At 39.6% G+C, this 23794-nt stretch overlaps 1 protein-coding gene across 1 annotated transcript in view; it reads right to left on the bottom strand.

Annotated features, from left to right (window-relative positions):
- Nucleotides 1-23558, bottom strand: part of SIRT1 (sirtuin 1) — a 28858-nt gene extending 5300 nt beyond the window's left edge. Inside the window, exons 1-7 of the mRNA XM_054035212.1 lie at nt 23112-23558; nt 20043-20159; nt 19062-19303; nt 17585-17737; nt 12469-12616; nt 7611-7690; nt 2197-2383 (exon numbers count right to left, since the gene is read on the bottom strand). Coding sequence (XP_053891187.1) covers nt 2197-2383; nt 7611-7690; nt 12469-12616; nt 17585-17737; nt 19062-19303; nt 20043-20159; nt 23112-23532 — 1348 coding nt within the window. The 5' untranslated portion in view covers nt 23533-23558. The remainder of the gene's footprint in view (nt 1-2196; nt 2384-7610; nt 7691-12468; nt 12617-17584; nt 17738-19061; nt 19304-20042; nt 20160-23111) is intronic.
- Nucleotides 23559-23794: the final 236 nt, after the last annotated feature.

Genomic DNA, 23794 nt, shown 5'->3' with positions numbered 1-23794 from the left:
TCTTATAGTGACGTGATCATGTCATCTGAACTGGAATCCATCTTTAACCTGGTGCTTTTCCATTTAGAAGGAGGGGTGGGAACCCAGAGTGGGACAAAGGATTCCCGCCTTGTGCAAAAGATATATAAGGGGGTGGAACAGAACGAAGGGGGCTGCAGTCATGAGAAATCCCCTAGCTACCACCTGAGCTGGAACAAGGACTGTACCGGGGAAAGGATTGTGCCCAGACTAGGAAAGCATCCAGTCTGTGATAGAAGCTTATTGAAACATCTGAGGGTGAGATTTTATCTGTATTCAGTTTTCTTACTGTATTAGGCTTAGACTTGCGTGTTTTGTTTGATTTTGCTTGGCAATTCACTTTGTTCTGTCTGTTATTACTTGGAACCACTTAAATCCTATTTTATAAAATAGTCTTTTACTTATTAATTAACCCGGAGTATGTATGGAGGGTAAGGGGGGGAGGGCGCAAACAGCTGTGAATTTCTCTTTATCAGTGTTATAGAGGGTGAACAATTTAGGAGTTTATCCTGTATAAGCTTTATACAGGGTAAAACGGATTTATTTGGGGTTTGGACCCCATTGGAAGCTGGGTACCTGAGTGTTGGAGACAGGAACACTTCTTAAGCTATTTTCAGTTAAGCCTGCAGCTTTCAGGGGACGTGGTTCAAACCTGGGTCTGTGTTTGTAGCAGGCAAGCAGGTCTGGCTCAAACCAGGCAAGGCACTGAAGTCCCAAGCTGCCAGGGAAAACAGGCTTAGAGGTAGTTTCAGCACATCAGGTGGCAGTTCCCAAGGGGGTTTCTGTGATCCAATCAGTCAGTCATTTCCTTTTATTTTTTTAAACAAGTGATCCTCTACTCTGTTACTATGTAAAAAACCTATGCAAACAGAAGAAACTGATTACAGTGAAGTAAGTTACTATCAAATGATCAAAGTAAACAAATAGAAAAGAGACTTCTCTAATCTCTTGGAAAAGTTACAGTAATTTTATGAATTACTTGAAACAATGCAAAAATGTTCAGATAGTGTGACTTTCAGTTAATGATATCCCTTTAACTACAGCAAAATAAATGTTCTGAGACTGCAAACCACATTGCATGCAAAGGATTGCTTAACCTGCCTGCCTTTTCATATTTGGAACAAAAAACCTGCTGACCCATCTTTGGTTCTTCAGATGGGTGACTAAAGACATCCAACTTTATCCAACGTGGAAGTAAGGAGAGAAAGGATTTGTGAAGCAAAGCTTTTTTCTACAGTCATAATTTCATGCTCCCCATTCAGCCTAAATGACAAACTTACCTTTGGAGGAAAGAAAGCCCACAGATAAAACAAACAGACACTATAATAATGAACAACTGAGCAGCAACTGTTCTGAACTAACATTTTTTAACTTGATAAGGCGTTCGTACAAATTTGTGAAGAGATACTAATGAACAGACGCTATTGGTAAACCTAGTGTATACCAGGCAAATAAACCATTGCTGACAATGATTTTCAGTACTTTCTGAAACAGTGAGGGGCTAGTTTTGTCCAGTCTACACCAGCACATAAAACAGTTTTCCACACCAGTTCTGGGGACTCAAGGCTACTAAAAAACTTCTAAACAACCACCATACACATTACCTAGTTTTGCACAGTGCTTAAAAACAAAGGCTTGAAAATAAAGATTACATTTAAAGAGGACCTTGAAAAATATACTTTGTCTTTTTTTTTCCCAAGCCAGCACTCCCTATTAAACCTTTGAGAGATTAAAATATATGATCCAAGTGCAAGGGAAGAGGAAACATTTGTGAGAAGCAAAGATGGAGAACTAAAACATACAATGAAGTCAGACAAACCAACCATTAAGTATTTTTGTGAAGAAATTTAATATTTTAGATTATTTTTGTTGCTTTGATACATTCCTTGTCACTTGTTTAAAAAAATAAATACATTTAGATTTGTTTTGTCCCTCTTATCAGATTTGTGTAGGCAACTTTCCCTAATTATATGCTTGAATTAGAGAAAAGAAGATAGTCAGCCCAGCTTCAACATTGAACCAAAGCCAAGGAAGATCTCAAACATTTGTTGGGATTGTGTGGAACAGAAGCTAGATGATGTGCATTACCTTACATTTTTAAATTTATCTTCACCAGAAACTTTTGCATCAGAATGCTTCCTCTGTTATTCCCCAAAATTATTAGCAATAGCCACTTACTTGGAATCAATGCTACTGGTCTTACTTTCAGTGAAGACCCAATAACAATAAGGAGATCAACTTCATCTTTGTCATACTTCATGGCCCTATGGAACTGCTCAGGTAAGTTTTCTCCAAAGAACACTATCTCTGGCTTCATGATGGCAAGTGGTTCATCAGGTGGACACCTGGGACATCTTGGAACAACCTGCATTATAAAATATTTGATTAATGATCATGGATCCAACTTTTTAAAGAGAAAATCTCAAGTTTGAACAATTCATCATTTATTGTCAAAATGTATACTGTGAAAGGTATTAAAAGTAGCTTCAGTAATTTATGCAGTCTCCTCAGTCTGTTTTTCTGCTCTATGCAGACCTCTTGTGCATCCCAAACTCTGCTGCTCTGCAGACACAGTAGCGTGTGAGTGACCAGGTATTAGGCTCACTTTGTGCTTTCAGGTAATTTTAAATCAAAGGAAGTACCCAAGAAAATATAACCCACAATCTTTATTTGGCAACTTCTTTACTGAAGTACAGAACTTAATTTCACACTTCTCTAACATGGGTTTAGTCGACTACTACCCAGCACTGGCTAAATATATTACCATCAAGCAGAATTTATACTAATATTGTTCTGACTAAACAAGAGTTATTAACTGCCAATTCCTGGAAGATGTCCCAGTATAAGACAGCCTTCCCAATCAAAGTGTATACTGTAATAGTTTTACATTTATAGAACCTTTCATCCTGAAGATTTCACAAATTACATGCATATAGTACCACTGAACTCTAGCAGATAGCCAATTAGCCACATGCTGCATAATAGGACAGGAAAGATAAATTTTGCATTTTGACACCAGGGTAGACTCCCATCATAAATTTTCCACTCCTGCACAGGACAGAAAAATGCTGTTCACTGGAAACTAATTCTTTGAGAGTGTTGTCTCTATATCTATCTACACTTGTGTAATGCCCACTCCCCTGCAGCCACTGAGCTTTGGGAGCCTTCTGGAAAGCAGTGCCTGTTAAGGATGCACAAGTATCCTCTCTCACAGCTCTGAACGGAGTTTATAGAAGGCTGATGCAGCCCTAACTGCCTCAGTTCTTTCTGCTAAACTACAGAGTGCTAAGACTTGAATTTAGGAAAAGAGCGGAAGGAAGGTCAGGAGTGTGAATATACAGAGGCAACACTCTCAAAAAATTACTTACTGCTGAATAATCTTTCTTTGAGGTGGCTGCTGCAGGTTCCCATTTGTAGTCTTGCACGCAGTACAACTCCTAGGAAGGAGGGCTGAGGTGTTCTCATTAAAACAAAGACTGCAGAACTGCCCTCCCATAGCAAGCATTAGATCTCAATGGATCAAGAGACTAGTGCTGCATAAAGGTGTGAAGAGATCTCCAGGCAGCATCTGCAGACTTTTAAGCCAAAAACTTTCTGAGAGCCAATCTGAAAGCTATATGGAAAAAAGACATCTTTTAAGTAGAGAACCATGAACTAGTACTGTGGGTGAAAGGCAGAAATAATGGAAGCCAGTGTCAGTATGTGGAACTTGAATTTTCTGATTAAGCTGGTTGGTTTCTGGAGGTCCACAATAGGACAAAAGCCATCTCTGAAAAACCAAAAATAAATAGATTTTTTCCCCTTTTGTATTGAGGCACTTTCTCCGCAATTCCAGTCTTTACACAAGGAATCCACTCCTGCTCTGTACAGATTCTCACAAGAGGGATCCCAGAGAAGCGAGATGGCATGAGGGCTGGAAGATGGCATGGAGTGAAGTTGGATCACACATCCAAACTAAGTGATCTCTAGTATCCCAAGACAAAGGGAAATTAACCAAGTGCTCCCCAAAGGGGACAGAGGAGGAGGAGGAAGTTGAAACTTGCTCTGGGCTCTCACAGAAAACTTCAGATCTGATGTACTGCTGACAAAGACGACGACAGAGCATTTAGCTGTTCTCTGCCTCTTCTGTTGATGCCAATAACAACTCTCTGGAACTGCGGTTGGAAACTTAAGGATGTGTAAAGTAAAGTATTCAGTATAAGAAGGAAAATGACATGGAGGCATTCCCTCTTTTGATCTACATTAAGGAGTCCCAGAGACCAAGTAATAGTATCCTTCATTTTCTCGAGATCTCATTTATCTTAAGGCTAAAAAACTCATTCACATGGGCCTGAATCTTAGACAAAAGGCTCAATGACTTGTGACAAAAATATTCTCTCAGTGAAACAGCTGATGCCACTATTCAGTCCAAAGTGTCTGAAGCATTATAAGTAGCCATGCTTCAGTGTTATACATCTTCCAGTTACGAACTTCTCTGCTAATTCTCAGGAAGATGATTATTAAGGGGGAGCATCTGTTTCAAAAGCTGACATTTGATACTGAGAAGTTAAAGCTAGAATAGATAGCTGGTCACTCAAATTCTCAGGGTACCTCAGAGTAACCTTCTCCATACACCCATCCCCCAAAATTATTCCTGCTGGCATCCTTGCTGTTGGGAAGGAAGGTCCAACCTGACTTGGAGCTTTTCACTGGCCCTTGACATTACCAATGAACCAGGGATAAGATGAGTAAAGAAAAATTCCTTTAAGAATGTACAAAAGTTGGTGCATCTTTTTCTGGACTTTTTCTAATTCTAGAACCTCTGCCACATGTCCTAGTAACTCTTGAAACGGCCTGAAGTAATTAGAAGTAAAACAGAAATGATGTCCTCAGGAGAAGTTGAAGAGAAAATGATATCTTCTTGCTCAAGAGTTCATTCCAGGTCTATAGACCCTTCTTCCTCTTATCCAGATAAGGTGGTCATGGATACTGGCCAGCAAAGAACACAATGCCACTGGTGATGTTAAAGGTGGACAACACCACTCTATCTGTTTTAGGAGAGGCAGAGAAGCAGGGGCAGAAGAATGAAGTAAAGCAGCAGAATTAAGAGATCTTTTACAATCCTATCATAGGTTAAAAGGAGGTCTCTGCTGATAAGAAGCTGTCTGGAATTTTCCTTTCCTTTCCAAACATCCCCCTTTGATTTAAAATGAAATCTGGCTGGAGAAGGTACAAGGCTAAAAAAAGGCAAAATTTCTGTGAAGAATTAAAAGACCCAGGAAACTGCAACTTCCAAGTTTGTATCTAGCAGGAAGCTGGAACGAGGGGAAACAGTCTTCTATAAGGACTTAGTACTGAAAGCTATTTATCTGAAGGAATGGGGAGGGAAATCCTTGTTAGAGGCAAAGGGGCTGCTGAAGTAGAGAACCACCTGGGGTTTCTGAGCTAGGTGAGAGCCATTAACTGGCCCCTAAAACAAACACTTTGGGGAGGCAGTGGAGAATTAAGATACAGAAGCAGACAGGATTGGGGACTGAAGATATTGTTCCTCCCTGGGAAGAAGCCTGCTATTGGAGCAGTTTGAAGAATGGGAGGGGGGTAAAACCAAATTTTGAGCATTTTCTTTTCCTCTGATTGACCTATTCCTTGCTCTCGGAAGCCATGTTCAGCAGTAGACACATTAAACTTCAATAGAAAACAACCCCCCCTCCCCCTCCAACTGTCTGGGATTATTTAAAAAGTCAGGTCCTGCCACAGGAAGATAGTCCTAATTGGTTCCAAATAGTCTTATTGCACTGCTGCAACTAGAAGGAACTGCAAGTGCATGGAGGTGAGCCAGAAAGAGAAGCCCTTTTGATCTTACTGCTAGGCACTGCACTTTTAAACATGCGTAAAATTCCCAAGCAAAGAAAATGCCTGTCTTCCCTAAAGTTTTCTACGACACTATCTACCAGAACTACTGCTAGAATACAAGGAGATGTTGCAGGGAGGAGAAGTGGTGGCAATAGCTAAAATAATAATAATAATCCTGACTGGATAGAATAGGGAGAGCCCAAAGAGAAGTCTCTGTTTTTCTGGTACAAAGGCAGAAGACAAGGCTCTGTGTATCAGTGCAGTGATCCAACTGTGTCAGCAGAGGGAGAGCTGGCAACTAACAAACAAACAGCCATGAGAAGCCTCAGTGATGTCAGATTCGAAGCTGAAAACCCAGATTCAGAGCTGAGGGAGCAACAGGTACCCAGGCAGGAGAAATGGTGCTTATATATAACATTCCTAATAGCAATACAAATAAGATTTTATTCATGGGCATTATTGCACACTTCAAATGTTACAAATAACCCTCAGTGCTGCAGTCACCTCAAAAAGGTCTGTCACATCTCAACAATAGTTCTATTTTTCAATTTAAACTTTACAGTAAACCTATTTTTCAAATAACCTTCTTCCTCTTATACCATTATATTTGAGAATGAGTTTGAATGTTTATGGCCCTTTGTCTGAGTTTCTCATTTAAAAGAGCAACTGTGGATATGCGAAGCATTTGTGGCAGAACCATCTGAGAAGTGGCCTTTAATTAGACAGGCAGAGACCCACCTCCTAGACTAGGACTCCACTTGTGTAAACAAGTTCTTTTCCCCTCCCAGATCCTCCTGGCCAGCTAAGCACCTTCTTAGAAACTCCTCTGCTCCTTGAAGGGGAGGGGATAAAGAGTGGGGCTGGTGGTAAGGTCTGTCCAATATAGTATTGCTCTACATTAGGAAGAGTAGTAGGAACTACTTTGCCTAAATCTGGAGCATGTCACACAAAACAGAGGGCTAGAGAGATGACAATAGCTTCAAACAAGCCTTTGAAAATGTGTCAAAGGGCCAATTTGATTCCCCATCTTTTTGATGAAGGACTCAAGAACAGCTTAATAATTTTATCAACTTTCCTTACATATGTCATGTGCTGTTTATCAAATTTTACCCAGACTAAATGTCCCAAGGAAGTTTTGTTCAAAGGAACAGGACACCAGCTCAGCAAGCAGGTGCTTGGAGCAGCCAACGGAGAGGGGTGGTATGCCCGGCTCTTTGGCGGCAATTTGGCAGCGGGTCCCTCTCGGAGGGAAGGACCTGTCGCTGAAGAAGGATGCAGCGGCAGCAGAGCTACTGCCGAAGTGCCGCCAATCGTGGCTTTTTTTTGGGGGGGGGGGGGGCCAGTTGGGGCAGCAAAAACGCTGGAGCCAGCCCTGTAAAGGAACACTAAGGTTAAAAATATTTGAAGAGTTCCTTACCTGAATTACTATAATCTTACATTAATAAAACCAAGACAGTGTTAAATCCACTTTATTTTTTAAAAGTATGTATTACGTTCAACTAATTATGCAGTGAAACTAGATTAGTGAAATTAATTAGAAATTTATCTGGTTCCCATATAATAGTATTTGGATTGCAAGTACGGCAGGAAAATCTTGAAAAATAAATGTAAGCGTTTTGAATTTAATGAAACATTTCAGGTGCACATTTAATACATATATTTAAAAAGCAGAAGCTGACAATTGTCCTTGAAATAATTGGGGATGTTTCTGTAATAACTTCTTGAAAGACTATGACCAGTTAAGTATTTTTTTTTTTTACCTGATTAAAAATGTCTCCTCGAACAGCTTCACAGTCAACTTTGTATTTACAGATGAGGCAGGAAGCTGTTGCAAAGGAACCTGAAAAAAAATATGGGTGAAGGTGGTGTGTGTTAAACTATGCAATAGTGACAATTTGACAAGAATATTATATGGTCTCAAATGACGACTTGCATGTGGAACAATGCTAAAAAGTCCTAACAAAGTTCACTAATGTCACACACACGAAAGTCAGTTAACTGAACTGAAAGACGAAAACACTTATTTGGTAATATACTTTGACACAAACCCCCAATTTGAGGCATTTGGGCTATGCCTCTCTTCCTATAAAGACCAAGAGCATTTCAGGCTTGGTCACGTTATGCTCCTTCCACTCATGTCAGGTGAGTATTTCCAAAGTGTTAGGGGAAAAAAATAATTTTTTTAGTAGATTAGTATATAACTTAATACACCTCTACCCCGATATAACACAAATTCGGATATAACGCGGTAACACAGTGCTCCGGGGGGGCGGGGCTGCACACTCCAGCGGATCAAAGCAAGTTCGATATAACGCGGTAAGATTTTTTGGCTCCCGAGAACAGCGTTATATCGAGGTAGAGGTGTACTACTACTTTAAGCAGAGCTAACTATATACAGGAAACCTGAAGATGCCTTCATATAGATAGCTGGAGAATTTCTTGTAGTTCAGACTAAGGTATGTGCACAAGGATTAGTTACTGAAAAGTAATCGGGAAACTAGTTTTCCATTTTGAATCTCTTTTTTCTAGACTGAAATACTTGGGATGCAGCAAGCAGTCAGTAAGGAGAATAAAGTGTTCATTTTCCCCGCAAAGTAGTAGTTATAAATAGGGCCCTACCAAATTCATGGCCTTGAAAAAACACGTCACGGACCGTGAAATCTGTATAGTATAGAGTAAAAGTATACTTTTCACGGGGGAAAACCAACATTTCTCAAAGTGGGGATCCCAACCCAAAAGGAGGCTGTGGGGGGAGGGGGGTTTGCAAAGTTATTGTAGGAGAGCTGTGGTATTGCCACCCTTACTTGTGGTCCAGATCCTCAGTTGGTGTAAACTGACGTGGTTCCATTGTCTTTGCTGGAGCTACATCAATTTACACCAGTTGAAGATACAAGACAATGTTCAACTTCATTGAAAAATTCTACTAGACTTTATGCATTTAGCACATGCCATGCTTTTTCTTATAGCTGTTGACACTTTGGGAAGAATAACTCTTCCTTTTACAACTCACAAAACAATTTTGATTGAGTCTTACTGCATTCAAAAGATTTGAGACTCTTCTGTCATCCTAATTGTGGCCTAAAAGCTTGTCTTTATGAAGAGAAAATACAGGGGATTGGATTCCATAGGTTCAAAATGTATGGGTTGCGAGAGCTTATAATACAGAAGGGCAGATATACCTAACTGCTGATTTGGGTAGGCCTGGTGGTCTAGGAACCTAGGTAATCTACCAGACTTTTGTGAACCTATGTTTACAACACTGGGTTGCAAGATGTTTTAGGACCAACTCTAGACCTTCTTGTAAGAAGTAAAATGCTTAATTTTGTGATGATGTTTTTACCTTGACACTAGTATGAAACCTTTCTCCAAACTCTTCCATAGGTCAAAGGGGTGGAAAGCTTGAATGAGTGTAGGAGAGCTTATTATTTTGAACAAGTATCCCATCTTGTTTTGAATTTAGCCAGGCTGTCAGGCTCCAGTAGTGGTTTCTGGGACAGAAGATCCTTTTTCTTGGAAGATGAAGTGGCCGTATGCCACCTATATTATGTCCAACTACCACAGTCTTCTTGGCCAGTTGGAGGTGGACAATAATTATGACTGCTGCCTCCATTTTCTGAATCACTCTTCACATAGTGCAAGGAGGATGCAGTGGGAGGGGAAAAGGCATATAGTGATCTTTAGTCTGCTTCCCTGTACTAGTTCCCTTCCCTTTTTGTTGACTGGGTGCAGTAAGATCCACTTCAATGTGACCTAGTTCCCTGGATATCAGCTGAAATATTTCCTTTGAAGGAAAGATGGTCATGTGTTCTCTTTTCTTATATAGAGTTTTGGTCTTAGCCTTCTTGGGAGCAAGAAGGGAGGAAAGCTAAATGTTTAACTCCAGCACTCCTCCTCACATGATAAAAAGCAGGAGTGCAAGTGCAATGTAATATCGCCAGGAGAACCAAAATCTTGCTCTTAGATAGAGTAAGAATAGAAAGGATGCCAGACTCCTTGCCAAGTGACTCAGTTAAGAAGCTGAAACATTTCCCTTTAGAGTTTAGCCTATCGGGGGGGATTTTTGGACATACTCCTGAAGTTTTTTTATTAGCAAGCACGGGTCATTCAGTTTATTGAATCCTGACAGCTAAAGAGCTGCCCTAGTGGAGGTGCTTATAGTAGTACTGGTGCAGGGGAAAAAGCACAGATCCCAAGAAGCCATCCAGATTTTCAACCCCTTCCTCCAGCAGAGTAAGGGTCTGGGAAATGGGAACTACTGTGGCACACCTCATAGTTCTTGAGCATCTTGATGAAGGCAAAGCACCTTTTTGCAACTATTTTCCTTGATCCACCATAAGAAAGGAGGGTGGAACAAGTACAGGCAAAAGTTTGTCAGGGGATCTGAAAGGAACCATGCCCTTGAAATTTCTGCCACTTAGGGAAGAGAAGAGTAGGGGAAGTTCTTGCTACCCACTCCTCCAAACTTTAGCTTTAGAAGTTCAGACTACAATATATAGTACTGAACTGTTATTTTGTTTTCACTAGCAAAGTCTATCTGGCTGGAGGACAGAAGCCTTATGGAGGAGTCTGAACTGCCAATTCTATTAGAAGAGAGGCATAGGCCTACTGTCTCAGACTAGGAGAAAGACCAGGATCTGGAAACTGTTTGTAATTTATGTATGACCTCAAGAAAGAGTAAAGGGGTTCACAGCCTTTATTTAAAAAAAAAAGAAAAAAAACCTGAAAATATACTGAACTAAACAAATGAATCTGGACAGTGTTTAAAAAAAGGTGAGGTTGAAGTTGTCTGACTCTGTGCAAGATTACTGACAGAATAAGAAACAGTACCAGGGAGTACAGAAGATAATTAATACCAGCAGACTGAAAAGCAAATCCAGAGGAACATGATTTTCCCATCTGACATCTAAAGTGGATTCAGATTCTTCCACCAATACCTACACACATCGTGGTAGAAGCCCCTACGAGCAAAAATTCTGCTGAGAAGATAGAGATTAAGGTTATGGTGTCAGAAGACTGCTTTAATTTCTCTTCTGCTGAGGGAAGTGACGAAAGGAATTCAAACATTAACTTAACTTCCATTGGCAGAGATCCTGACAGCAATTTACAGCTGCTCCCTCCTTAGATCAAGCAGAAATCCAAAGGGAAGGCAGGCAGCAGATATAGCAGCTGACCTTCCTAAAAGCGAATCTCCAATGAGAAACCGAGGGTCAGGTTGGTGCAGAGAGATGCAATTTAAACCTCCATGTGGCAGCTTGGGTGAATCTAACCTGTGAAGTTAGAATCCGTACACAGCTTCTCCCCACCTACCCCCCATTTTGGTGGGTGTGAGAGTACAGCGAATAGGTAGAAAAGAAACAAGTTTCCTCTTTACCAAAATCCAAACTGGATTAGTTTATTCACTTCTACAACCTATGGCACATGTATAAATGATAGTTTACCAGTAGGTTTTAGTCAAATATTTAGTGCAAAATATTTTCAAATAGAAAGCAGTAAAAAGAAAAGAGTAGGAGATTAAATAGTAAATAGTAATTTAAAGATTTAATCTGTTTAAACAATGAAAAGTTGCTGTATTTTTTCCTTAATATTGATGTGCACTTTCATCAAAAACAGTTCAGCATCTGAAAGATTCAAATCTGGGTTTAGCTGGTAAGTGAAAGATCCCTACAGTTTCCCTACTATTTTTTGTCCCAAAAAGTTTTCATTCATTTTTTGGGTTTAGCAGGCGAAAGTGGCAGTTAAAATTTACTAACAGATAAAAAAAAAGAAAGCTATATGCATTTTTCTTAGCCAATAGTCCAGGGTTTAATAAAAAAAAAAAAAGGGGGGGGGACGACGGGTTAGATTGTATACATCTTATGAAACAGAATATAAAATGATACTGGCTACAGCTTGAAATCATAGATCTTATGTGTAAGCTTTCATTTTTCTTCCAGACATTTTGCTCTGTTTTTCAGAATTATGCCTTCTAGTAACTATCAATTTTTTTTTATTCAAGATTTTAAGATGCAGAACCATCCAAGCTAGAAAAGACCATATGACACTCTTACCATTTAGGGAAGCCACACAGGACACACTATCAGTTTTATGGTTCACCATTTTGTTGTTGTTGATAATCTCTTATGATGGCCTTGTGTATTTTTATTTTGTATTTTTATACGGATTTAGCCACTATATTGTTCAAGCGAGGCTTGCAATACAACAGACAAGTTAATCATATCATTCAGCTGTTTTCTCACAACTTTAACTTTGCCCTGTAGTGTCACAATGAAGAAAACCCCCACCCCCCAAAAAACTTAGCATCTTTAAAAATCAGTTTAATCTAATATGGGACCACAAACATTAAAATGCCTTTAACATAATCATATGGGCATTACAGCATGGAGTCATTACAGGGCAGTGCTAAGTGTGGGTGCGTCAACTAAGCATTTCAATACTTTAACATAGTTGGATTTCTTTTAAGTTTAACCTTTACGCTGAATTTCGTGAGTTTAAACACATGTGGTTTTGGGATAATTGAAATATCTAATGTATTACTTCAATTAGGAAAGGAAAACATTCTGAGAGATTACTTGTATTATATCTTCTATGAGTATACATTTCTAGAAAAGTTTCACTGACCATGACACTGAATTATCCTTTGGATTCCTGCAACCTGTTCCAGTGTGTCTATGTTCTGAGTATAGTTGCGAAGTAGTTTTCCTTCTTTGTCCATCAAAGCTATGAACTTATGACAGAGAGATGGTTGGAACTGTCCAGGATATATTTCCTGCAGAATTGAGAATTACATTAGGATGAGTAAATAAATGTTAGAGCAACATTTTCAGTTCCTGATCCAGCATCATATAGAAAGATATACAATAAACCATTTCAAGCACAGAGATTCCTCTTATTTGGAGAGCAAAATATCAGGGCCAGTTAGTTGAGCAGTTATTGTAATTATTCCCTTCCCATGATCCCATTTCTTTCAAATCCAACCCTTATTTCAATTGCTGCATTTTGACCATTGTTCACCACTCCAAGGTTTCTGCTAAAAATCTGGAATACTATTTCTGATACAGACCAAAAGGAGATGGGGGTGGATTTTTTTTTTTTTTTTGGAAAAATTATGAACAAGGGAAAACATGGCTTTTGAAATGTAACATAACTTTAACGATAGCATTTGTGGTAGTAAGTGTTATCAGATTGTTTAAGGATCAGAACTCTGACCAAAAGTTTGATAAGGAAACTGGAGTTGAATCTTAGGCTTGGGACAAACAGTAGTTCTGACACATCAGTAATGTGAATGAGAAATCAGTGAAAGCAACAGCTATCTGCTGGATATTGAGTGGGTTTGTGGAGCCTCCTTGTATAAAAATACAGAATATCAGCATCCTGCTCTCAACTTGTATTCATTCTTTAGTTTTGCCATATGCCGCTAAGTCATTGTAACACTGGAAAGCAGGAAGCTGCCTTAGTTGCAACAACTTCTCAAGATCTTTCAAATGCTTAATTTATTTAAGTTACTTCAAATTCTAGTCAACCACTATCACTGCTGAATTGGAATGGAGGCTGTAATCTTGAAATAGTAAATACAGTGTAAAATTCTTCAAGACCAAGCATTTACAGGTGAAGAAACCAAGAAAGCTATTTTCTATTTATATCATTCCTATGAAAATAGCTATTTATAATGCATGTAACTATAAAGTTTGACTCTTAGAATATTGTCAAAGAAAGATGGGTTAAGCTCTGTCTCCTAAAATCTCTTATCTTGAAGGACAGGATAGATCATAGCTCAGTGGTTTGAGCATTGACCTGCTAAACCTAGGGTTGTGAGTTCAATTCTTGAGGGGGCCATTTGGGGCAAAAATGTGTCTGGGGATTGGTCCTGCTTTGAGTAGGGGGTTCGACTAGATGACCTCCTGAGGTCCCTTCCAACCCTGATATTCTAGTCTATATTCTATGAAAGATCTTTGCAAACATCTAGAAAATAATAAGGTAATAAGTAACAGTCAGTGTGGACTTGTCAAGAACAAATCATGGCAAACCAACCTGATAGCTTTCTTTGGCAGTGTAACAAGCCTTGTGGATAGGGAGAAGCGGTAGCTCTTGACTGTAGTAAAGTTTTTGATACTGTCTCGCATGACCTTCTCATAAACTAGGAAAATGCAACCTAGATGGAGCTACTATAAGATGGGTGTGTAACTGGTTGGAAAACCATTCCCAGAGAGTAGTTATCAATGGTTCACACAGTCATGCTGGAAGGGCATAACAAGTGGGGTCCTGCAGGGATCAGTTCTGGGTCCGGTTCTGTTCAATATCTTTACCAACAACTTTGCCATTATCTAAGAGAGTACACTTAAAATTTGAGAATGATACCAAGCTGGGAAGGATTGCAAGTGCCTTGCAGGATAGAATTATAATTCAAAATTACCTGGACAAACTAGATAAATGGTCTGAAGTAAATAGGATGAAATTCAATAAGGACAAATGCAAAGTATTCCACTTAAGAAGGAACAATCAGTTGCACATATATAATAAGGGAAATTACAGCCTAGGAAGAAGTACTGCGGAAAGGGATCTGGGGGTCACAGTGGACCACAAGCTAAATATGAGTCAACAGTGTGACACTGTTGCAAAAACAAAACAAAAAACACACACACACATAATTCTGAGATGGTTACAACACCTCCTGCTAATAAGAGACATGAGAAGTAATTCTGCGCTGATTAGGCCTCAATTGGAGTACTGTGTGCAGTTCTGGGCGCCACATTTCAGAAAGATGTGAACAAATTGGAGAGAGTCCAGAGAAGAGCAACAAAAATGATTCAAGGTCTAGAAAACATGATCTATAAGAGAAGAGTGAAAAAAATTGGGTTTGTTTAGTCTGGGAAAGAGAAGACAGAGGGGACATAACAGTTTAAGTACATAAAAGGTTGTTACAAGGAAGAAGGAGAAGAATTGTTCTTCTTAACCTCTGAGGATAGGACAAGAAGAAATGGGCTTAAATTGCAGCAAGGGAGATTTAGGTTGGACATTAGGAAAAACTTCTCAATTGTCAGGGTGATTAAGCACTGGAATGAATTGCCTAGGTGGGTTGTGGAATCTCCATCACTGGAGATTTTTAAGAGCAGGTTAGACAAACACCTGCCAGGGATGGTCTAGATAATACTTAGTCCTGCCATGAGAGCAGGGGACTGAACTAGACTTCTCAAGGTCCCTTCCAGTCCTATGATTTTATGCTTTTTAGAATTTCTCTTCCATTCCTAGTGTCTAAAGTCTCATTCTATGATTTTGTACTGTAGTACTGAAAACTATACAAGCAATCTACATATAATATGCCCAGTTTTCACTGATAGTTGATTTTGTCACAATAATTGTTTCTTACATAAGTTTTAGAAGACAAAGAAAAATAATTAAACAGACCCTGCCAAGTAGTTTGTATTCTACATTTAAACTTTATTGTCTATTTTCATTCTCCAAGCTGAATGAAATCTGAATAAAAACAGCAGCACCAATTAAATATATTTTTTAAGTGTCCAGTTTTAATAGGCTAACGTGCTATTAGTAATACAGTTATGTAAATGTTTAAAGTTACTTTAATCAAACCATGTCCACTGGAACATCCCCATATACACTTAAGAGAAAAGGTAGTCTTTTCCCTCAAAAAACAGGGAAGATATATTTAATGGTAAACACAGACCATAATTTCAGATTTTTACTAAAAGAAATTAGTTTAAACAGAAAACCTCAAGTTCTGTACATACACATCAGTAAACTGTTCGTTTAACTTCTCCTTGTGCCAGTTCTACTTTTGACTGCTGTATAACCTTCCATACCACCAGAGGCAAATTAGTAAGCAGGGAAAGTGATTCATAAAGTTGATACCATCAGAAAGGACATCCGTATCTAAATTGCAGCAATGGGCACTGATGACCTTAAATTACATCACAGATTACAATCAGGCTATGATAGCTGCTATTAAACATTTATCTAGTGCAGTTAATTTACATTGCTCTTTACAAGCTTAGACGAGATCTATCCCCTGCCCCCAAATATTTATAATCCAAATAAAATAAGATACAGAAACAGTTTAGGGGAAAAGAGCATGTTGAGATTATTAATGAGAAGAAAAAAGAGGAATAAATGTTTGAAATGATTTTAAAGGAGCAGTACAAGAGAAAGAAACAGAAGCAGCATGGTATATAAAGGCACAAAGCCAATAGGCAGAAGGCAGATAAAGTAGAAAAGGAAGAAAACTAGGGGTGATGTATTAGAATGAATATAGGAAAAAGTAGGGTGAGAAGAGCACAGTAAGACCAGAAATGTATGTTGGTGCAAGACTATACAAGGCCCTAATGATAGGAATAAAGAATTTGATACAATATAGAAAGCCCATGGATAGAGGGGGGAGGGTGACACAGGCAACAGTGTGGCAGAAGTAAGGAGTGATTATTTTGGGTAGCAAAGTATGGAGCTGACGAGGTAAAGAGGCAATGAAGAAAAAAGGGAAAAAATTACAATAATTGTTCTGAGAGATGCACAGACAAGGGTTTTAGCAGTGGGGCATGGGTGAGTTTTGTAGATACTGAAGGAATCAGTAAGCTCCTGGGTATCTAAAGGACATGATTGGATTAGTATTTGTATGGGAGACTTCCAGGAAAACCAAGATGCTGCAGGATGTGATGTTTTTTCTCAAACCTCTGAGTTAGTACTAAACAGTGCTTTAATGAGTGGGATGCATCATGTTAATGCTGGTGCTAGGTTTCAAAGGTCCTTACCACTCCCCTAGAGATCCGAGGGTATTTCATTTTGTTTTTGATGGAGTAGTTAACGTTCTGAAGAAATTCCAAACTGGATATAATTGCATTTTGCTTCTGCATCTGACTTTTCATATGATCTCAATTAGATATCCTCCCTTTTCTAAAACCATTTAGCTTCACTGGCATTGTTCTAAAAAGCTACTGCATCCCATCCAATGGGAGACAGAAGTGATCCCTATATACAGTTTGTATTGTTTAATTCTTTAAGACATCTTTATGCTTGCAGAAGTAGTTACATAAACCCAAACTAACAAGTCTGTCAGTATATGAAGACTTCCTCCCCTACTGGATTTTATGTCCCCTGGTTAAGTCTGAATGTATGCTATGAACTTGTTAAGTTGCCAGGTGTAATAAGCATGTCAAATAGGTCTCTGAATACATGTTAATTACACTCATGTGCTGCCAAGAGTCCCTCATGTTCCTCGTTTCTCTTCAGAGGACAACGCCTACTAAGAGTTTTTGTGCCATTACTTGATAATGAAACACCATGCCACCTAGATAAATCACATTCTTGGCAAACATATTTTCCAATACCTTCCCTGAAATAAGAGCCCAAATTAGAAAGGCTGGGCTAGCATCCCTATTACAAAAACAAAGTATTATAAAATTAGCAACATTTTACCTTATTTTTTAAATTATAAATATTCCTATTGAAGCCAAGATATGGCTTTACCTAGGATGAGATACATAATACTGAGAATAGTGAAATTTGTTAACTCTGTAATACTGGCCTCTTACTTTATCTTAATGAGGGATGGCCTTACTCAGTTTCACTTCATTACTGGTGACTAAGGCCATTCCTCATTAAGATAAATTCAGTAGCTTTAGGATTTGTCCTCGTTCATGAAGAAAAAGCAAAGGCAGAATGATCTTGTGTGTCTGATAGAGGCATATCTTTACTGTCCAAAAGAATAAAAGCAGTTGGAACACAGTACCTTTGCAAATTTAAAAAATGGTCTTGGATCCTTTCTGAAGTATTCTATATCAAACATCGCTTGAGGATCTGGAAGGTCTGGAAAATCTACTGCAAGGCGTGCATAGATGCCATCTCTTGATCGAAAGTCAGGTATTCCACAAGAAACAGACACCTGAAATACAGGTTTACAATTTGTAGCCTGAAATCAACTGTATATTTGGATATGATGGCTTGCTAGCATATGCTATATTTGAGAACTAAACTTGTGTGTGCTACCAACTTTTAATATCAAAGAATGAGAACAAAGGCAATTTGAATAACCCACGTCTACTTTATAGACTCCTTTTCGACAGAGCAATGTACACACACACACACACACACACACACACTGCATTAAAACTTTTGTAAATACAGAGTACCCGGAGACCTAAAACAAGAACACTGAATTTGGTTTCCTAAAATGAAATTCATTGATTTCCCATACTAGTTGTAAACAAGAAGATTCATCCTTTTTAAATGTATTACTATAGTAGCAGATCAGCTTATTAACATTACTTTATTTACATTAGGCAAACAAATGTTAGGTTTTTTTTAAAAAAATTGAGCACCAAATTAAGATATTATGTATGCTATTACTTTAATAAGTATAATCATGATTTCTGTAGCCAAAAATTTTCAATTTGAGGGCTTAATAGCAATTACAGTCTGAATGAAACAAGGCAGTACCAGGGCTGCTTCCTTCTCTTATGGGCACACTGGTTTGTCTCAAATTGCTCATCTCTACTTCTTATCGCACTCCATTTTAGGGGTGAAGAGGTAACAATCACATCTGTTCTCTCGAGACAGTCATGTTACAAAACAAAGCAAGCAATATTCCTTGACTTCTGCGCCATGACATGGTTGGTATGCAGAAAGACACAAACGTAAGAACTTTTGACTGTAGCAATATGAACTGTGTTTGATTACTTCTTAAAGTGCAACCAAATGACCAGATACAATGTTCTCTCAAAGAAAACTCAATCCAACTCCCATCTAAGTTAACAGTAGTTTTTCATCCAATGGAAGTTATAGCAGGCCCAAAGTAACGCAACAGAAAAATCTCAGTATCTGTTTCAGCAACACAAAGATGGGGATAGAAAATTAGTACTGTGGAACAGGTAACTAGGGATTAAAAAAAAAAAATTACATCTGTTGCCTTTAGATGCTAGACAAGTTAGAAAAAAAAAAGATATAAAGTTGTCTAAGCTAAGGCATAACAATATCAAGCAAATTTTATTTCTCTAGTATACAAGATCTGTAAAATTAAATTTAGCTGATCAATTCTAAGTTTAGGCCCTGATCCTGTGATTTAGTGTCCAGGTGGACTGCTGCACCCATTCAGAGCACCACTGACTTCAGTGTGGCTCTATATGAATGCAGCCTGCAGTAAATTGTTGGATCGGAACCTAAGTAGTTATCCATTTATTTTCACACTAACGTATTTTAGACATACATACCCCAGCCCCAGTCAAGACAATTATTTTTTTGCACTCTTGTAAAAGTTTCACAGCATCCTCAATAGTATTAATATCTTTTCGTTTTTTCCTTTTTGGTGGTTCTGAAAGAATGTTTATAACAATCTGCCACAGAGTCATATCATCCAGTTCAGGAGGAGGGATTGTTTCTGGTAGCAAATCCTTCAGAATTGTCCGTGGATCTGTGCCTATCATTAGATGTTGTTGAACAAAAGTGTAGGGACCTATTATAGAAAAATAAAGCATATAAAATATGACAACATTCTGAATCAAGGAAATTTCTATAGACATTTTAGCTGACTGTTACTACTTCTCTATCTTACTAACCCAATTAAGAGCCTTTTCATCAACAGTCCTTATCTATATAATACAAACTATTAGACTCAGATGTAGTGGTGCTGTTTGTTCACTAAAGATAGATACATTTTTAGTGAGTTATCTAGAAAATCCTACCAGACAGATTTGCCAGGGCAGGGTTTCTGTTGACATAAGATCCCATCTCTTATTATGCTTGAAGACTGTACAAAAATCACATAGTAGAACCCTAATTCCCAAAGTATTTAAGAACTCTCATTCTGTGTAATGCTGCCAACATTTTTTCAGGAAAGATGTACTAAAATCTTGATTTGGAAGTGCTGGTAGAGAGTATTTGGCAATAAATCTAAATTTGGTGAAGTGCATATTTTTAAATAGTGGTGAGATGTTTGAAAGATGCCATATAATATATTTTAGCTGCTTTATAGTAAGAAGGCTAAGGAATTTCTTCTGTTCACCTTTAACCATCCAGACTTGATACAATATACTGCCCACAACTGCAACCTCCAGAAAAGTACAATACAGTAGTGTCAAAATAGCCTAGTGGACTTTTGCAACAGGAAGAGGATAATCAATATTAAAGGTCAGACATTAAAAAACAGTTAAAAGTAAAGAATCTTGGAAATGATACATTATATAAACTTCTACCTATACGTGGTCTTGGAGTCCAGTCACTAGAGCTTGCACGTGAGGCTCTGTCATCTTCATCACTATCACAGGAATGGAAACCATTGGCTATGATTTCATCACTAAAAAGGATGTCATCTGCAAGATAGTACAACAACAACGTATTATTCTTAAGTCACAAGACTCCATTTTAAGTAGAAACATCATTATAAAAGGTTAAAATGTTACTATAGCTTTAGCAATGACCTGCAAAAGGATTTTTTTTTTTTAATCCAGCCTTTTACAGAGAAGTTGAGAAAGGTTTTGCTAGTTGGGGGGTGGGGGGTGGGGGGGAGAAGGTGGTGCAGGGACTAAGTTCCCACTTGCCTTTTTTTAAAAAGCTTTGAAAGATCGAGTTTGGTCTTCCCTAGTTTTACTGGATATTTCAGAGGATTTATTTTGTTAAATTTCAGCTCTCCATGGGGTGGTGATGGGTGGCAAATCTAATGCAGTTTCCTTTTTATAAAATGTTAATCACTGGTTAATTGGTGTTAATTCTCAACCCTCAAAAACAAAACAACCCACCACACACCAAAAAACAAAGATGTGGAGTTTTAGAACACTCAGACTAAAAATCCCTTCCTCTTTCAACTCCCATTTCAACTGCTCAACTTTTGTTTTCTTGAATCCGAAGAGGTCAACATTGCATTAGCTCACCATTAGTTCCTCATCTTGACTAGGATTTAAAAGTATGTCAGAATGCTTTAGCAACCATGTAAGAACAGTTCAGGGAAGACCAGGCATGCTGACTTTAATAGTGCTAACTGGGTTGAGTTAAAACCTAAGGGGATGACTAGGCTTTCCAAATACGTTAGAACCTCAGATCTCCAACAAAACCAGGGGAGACCACATTTAACATGTCTGATTATTAAGTTGAAGAACAAGGGAAGATAAGTGGAATTCACTCCTCGCTACTCATTCCTTAAAAAAAGGAAAACCCAAAACTTTTCAGTTTCTTTATCCTATTTTGGATAAGGCCATATTCTTCCAAGCTAGGTAAATCCTCATTTTCTTATGTTAAAAAAAAAAAAAAAAAAAAAAATCAAGCAGAAAACACAACAGGTACCCTTTATACAGAAAAAAAGTAGTAAAAACCCTAACCCCGTCCCCCTTTGCAGATATTTAAAGCTCTATTGTGAGCTAAGAACAAGGAGTGGGAGAAGAGACAAAAATTTCAAATTTTAACGTGTTAAAGTTTTAAAAAGTATGAGTGCTATTTTGGTAATCTCTCCACTCACAATGTCTTTTCTTATGTGTTTGGACAGTTTTCACTCTCACCTCAAATCTTTATGCATAAATCAGAGTACAAATCCCATAAAGAAACAGAAGAATTGATAGTTGGTATACATTAGCGTACACAAGATGTAGGATTTGGTACATGCTCCTTAATGTCCACCAAGGGGCTGATTAATTTAAATAAGATGTTTCACATGAATAAAGTTAAGGAAGTGTTTGAAGGATCAGGGTCTACATTGTAGACTGTTTGGACCCTCTGAAGATCCTCAACATACTTCTCCTCATAGGCAGTTTAAACAACTGTTTAACTATGCCACCCCTTGCATAGTCAGGGGATTACTCAAGCAGTGCAGTTTCCAGAAAGGTAAGTATGCCTATTGAATCATGGATTCTCATCCATAGCTCTCAGCACTGGGGCTAATTACAGAAGGAGCTGGCATGACACATGCTTAATGAAAAATATCTCCTATGAAATTTATTTTCAAGAAATAAGAGTTATTGAAAGTAAACCAAATACAAAAAGGAAAGAAAATAAAAAGTGACAAGAAAACTGAATTTTTAAAACTTTCACTTTTAATAACTAAAGATGGTGTTACTAAGAAATTTGTTTACAACAAGACTTGAATCAATCTCCTTTTAGAAGTTCAGGAAATAAAACTGATGAAATTATGATGTGAAATTAAGAGGGTAAACTGAAATTGGTAAATTGGGAATAATGGATGCATACTATACACAATACATGCAAAATTGTCTAGCAATAAGTATCATAGAAATTAATATAGCATTACTGTAGCAATGTAGAGAATTACTAGTAAATTTGATATATATCATTTAACAGGTCCACAAGCAATGTAGTAATTTGTATGTCTATTGAGCTTTGTTTATTGTACAGAACATAAAAATTATAGAAGTTGAAAAAAGATACTTTCACAATCCCCACACATGGTAAGTGTCCCTTTCACACAGGAGTACAAACCAGAGGCCAAATACACCACTTTTCTACACCTGCAAGCCTAAGAGCAAGGATGGAGCAGAAAACGTTTGTGTAATAATACACATGCTCAGCACACACTTAATCATATAAAAAGCATGTGCAAAATGTCCATGCAAGTACAAGAGCAGCAGCATCCGGGGATCAGTGTGTAACAATGAGCACACTCAAAGGACATTTGGCAAGCAGATATGTGCAAAGAGGTGAAACTGGGCAAGAGCCCATTGAGCATGATTGCAAAAAGATGTAGAACGGTTAGTCAACAAGAGCTTAGCACCACCGTCCTTAATAAGGTACCGCTGTTTGGTAGCAATTACACAACTGAATAAGCGATACAAGAGGATAGGATGCTAAGCGCGGCTGGTTCCTCTCTGTACCTCCAAACACGGAGCGAGTGCATGACACTTCAGCTTTCCGCCACCCAACACCTGTGTGTAGCAGGTGATTCAGTGGCTGATTGGGGAATTCATTTGCTTCTCACCAAGCCCAGACTGTGTTACACTTGGAGGCTAGGAGAGGATGGAGATTAATTGCGCCTCTCCAGGCCGGAGAAGAGAGCGAATTGTGCTCCCCAGTCCGGAGTGGGCGTGGCAGGTGGGTCTGGCAGGCTGCTCGTCCCCCCAGGTGTGTGTTCGGGGGGGCGGCTATCGGTGACTAGTGTCACACAAGAGGGAGAGGATCCTAGCATTGCCACCCCCCGAGCTGTCAGTTCTGGGATAGGCCTCCCTGTGCTGCGATCGGCCTCCGGCCGTGCGCAGTGGTTGGGGCCGGGGATATCACTGCCCCAGGCGGCGGAAGGGGGCCAGAAAGGGGCCGATCCTCACCAGGATGCGGGGCAGCCGCCTCGACCGACCCGTGTGAACACTGCGACCGTCTGTAGCCAATGGCCGTCTCCACGGCCGTCTCCACCGCGTCTCCACTGGGCGCCGTCTCCGCCCCCTCCCCCTGTTGCTGCTGCTGCGGAGGCGGCTCCTCGCGGGGCAGGCCCCGCAGCCCGGCCCCGTCCTCCCCGTCGCTCCAGCCCGCCGCTACCTCCCCCTGCAGCCTCACCGCCGCCGCCCTAGTCGCGGAGCCCGTGGTGGGCGCCGTCCCAACCCCTCGTTCTGGGCCTAGGCCCTTCCCCGAGCCCCGCCCGCCGCCGTCTTCCGAGTCCAGGCGCTGGCGCTTAGGAAGGGGCTCGGCACCCTCGGCCGCAGCGCAGCGGCCGCTACGCGGTTGGAGGAGCAGAGTCGCCTCGTCCGCCATCTTGGAGCAGCAACCGCCGCCTCCCCCAGTACGGCGCAACAGCGCCTCGGTTACACAGCCCCTTTTCCTGACCCCCCTCCCTCCAGGGAGAGATTTAAACCCTGCACGTGACCTCGCCACCGCCCACGCGGACACCCTCCCCGCGGAGGCCGCAGCAACAACAAACCGGGTCACGTGAGGGGAAGGGATGCGGGAGGGGGGGGAAATGCCGTCGTCACGTGACCCTGTACTCGGGCCTAGCGCACCTAGTCGCTGTCCTCCC

This window comes from Malaclemys terrapin, chromosome 7, assembly GCF_027887155.1.
Source record: "Malaclemys terrapin pileata isolate rMalTer1 chromosome 7, rMalTer1.hap1, whole genome shotgun sequence".
NCBI classification, from domain to species: domain Eukaryota; kingdom Metazoa; phylum Chordata; order Testudines; family Emydidae; genus Malaclemys; species Malaclemys terrapin.
This window is presented reverse-complemented; position numbering and strand designations above follow the sequence as displayed.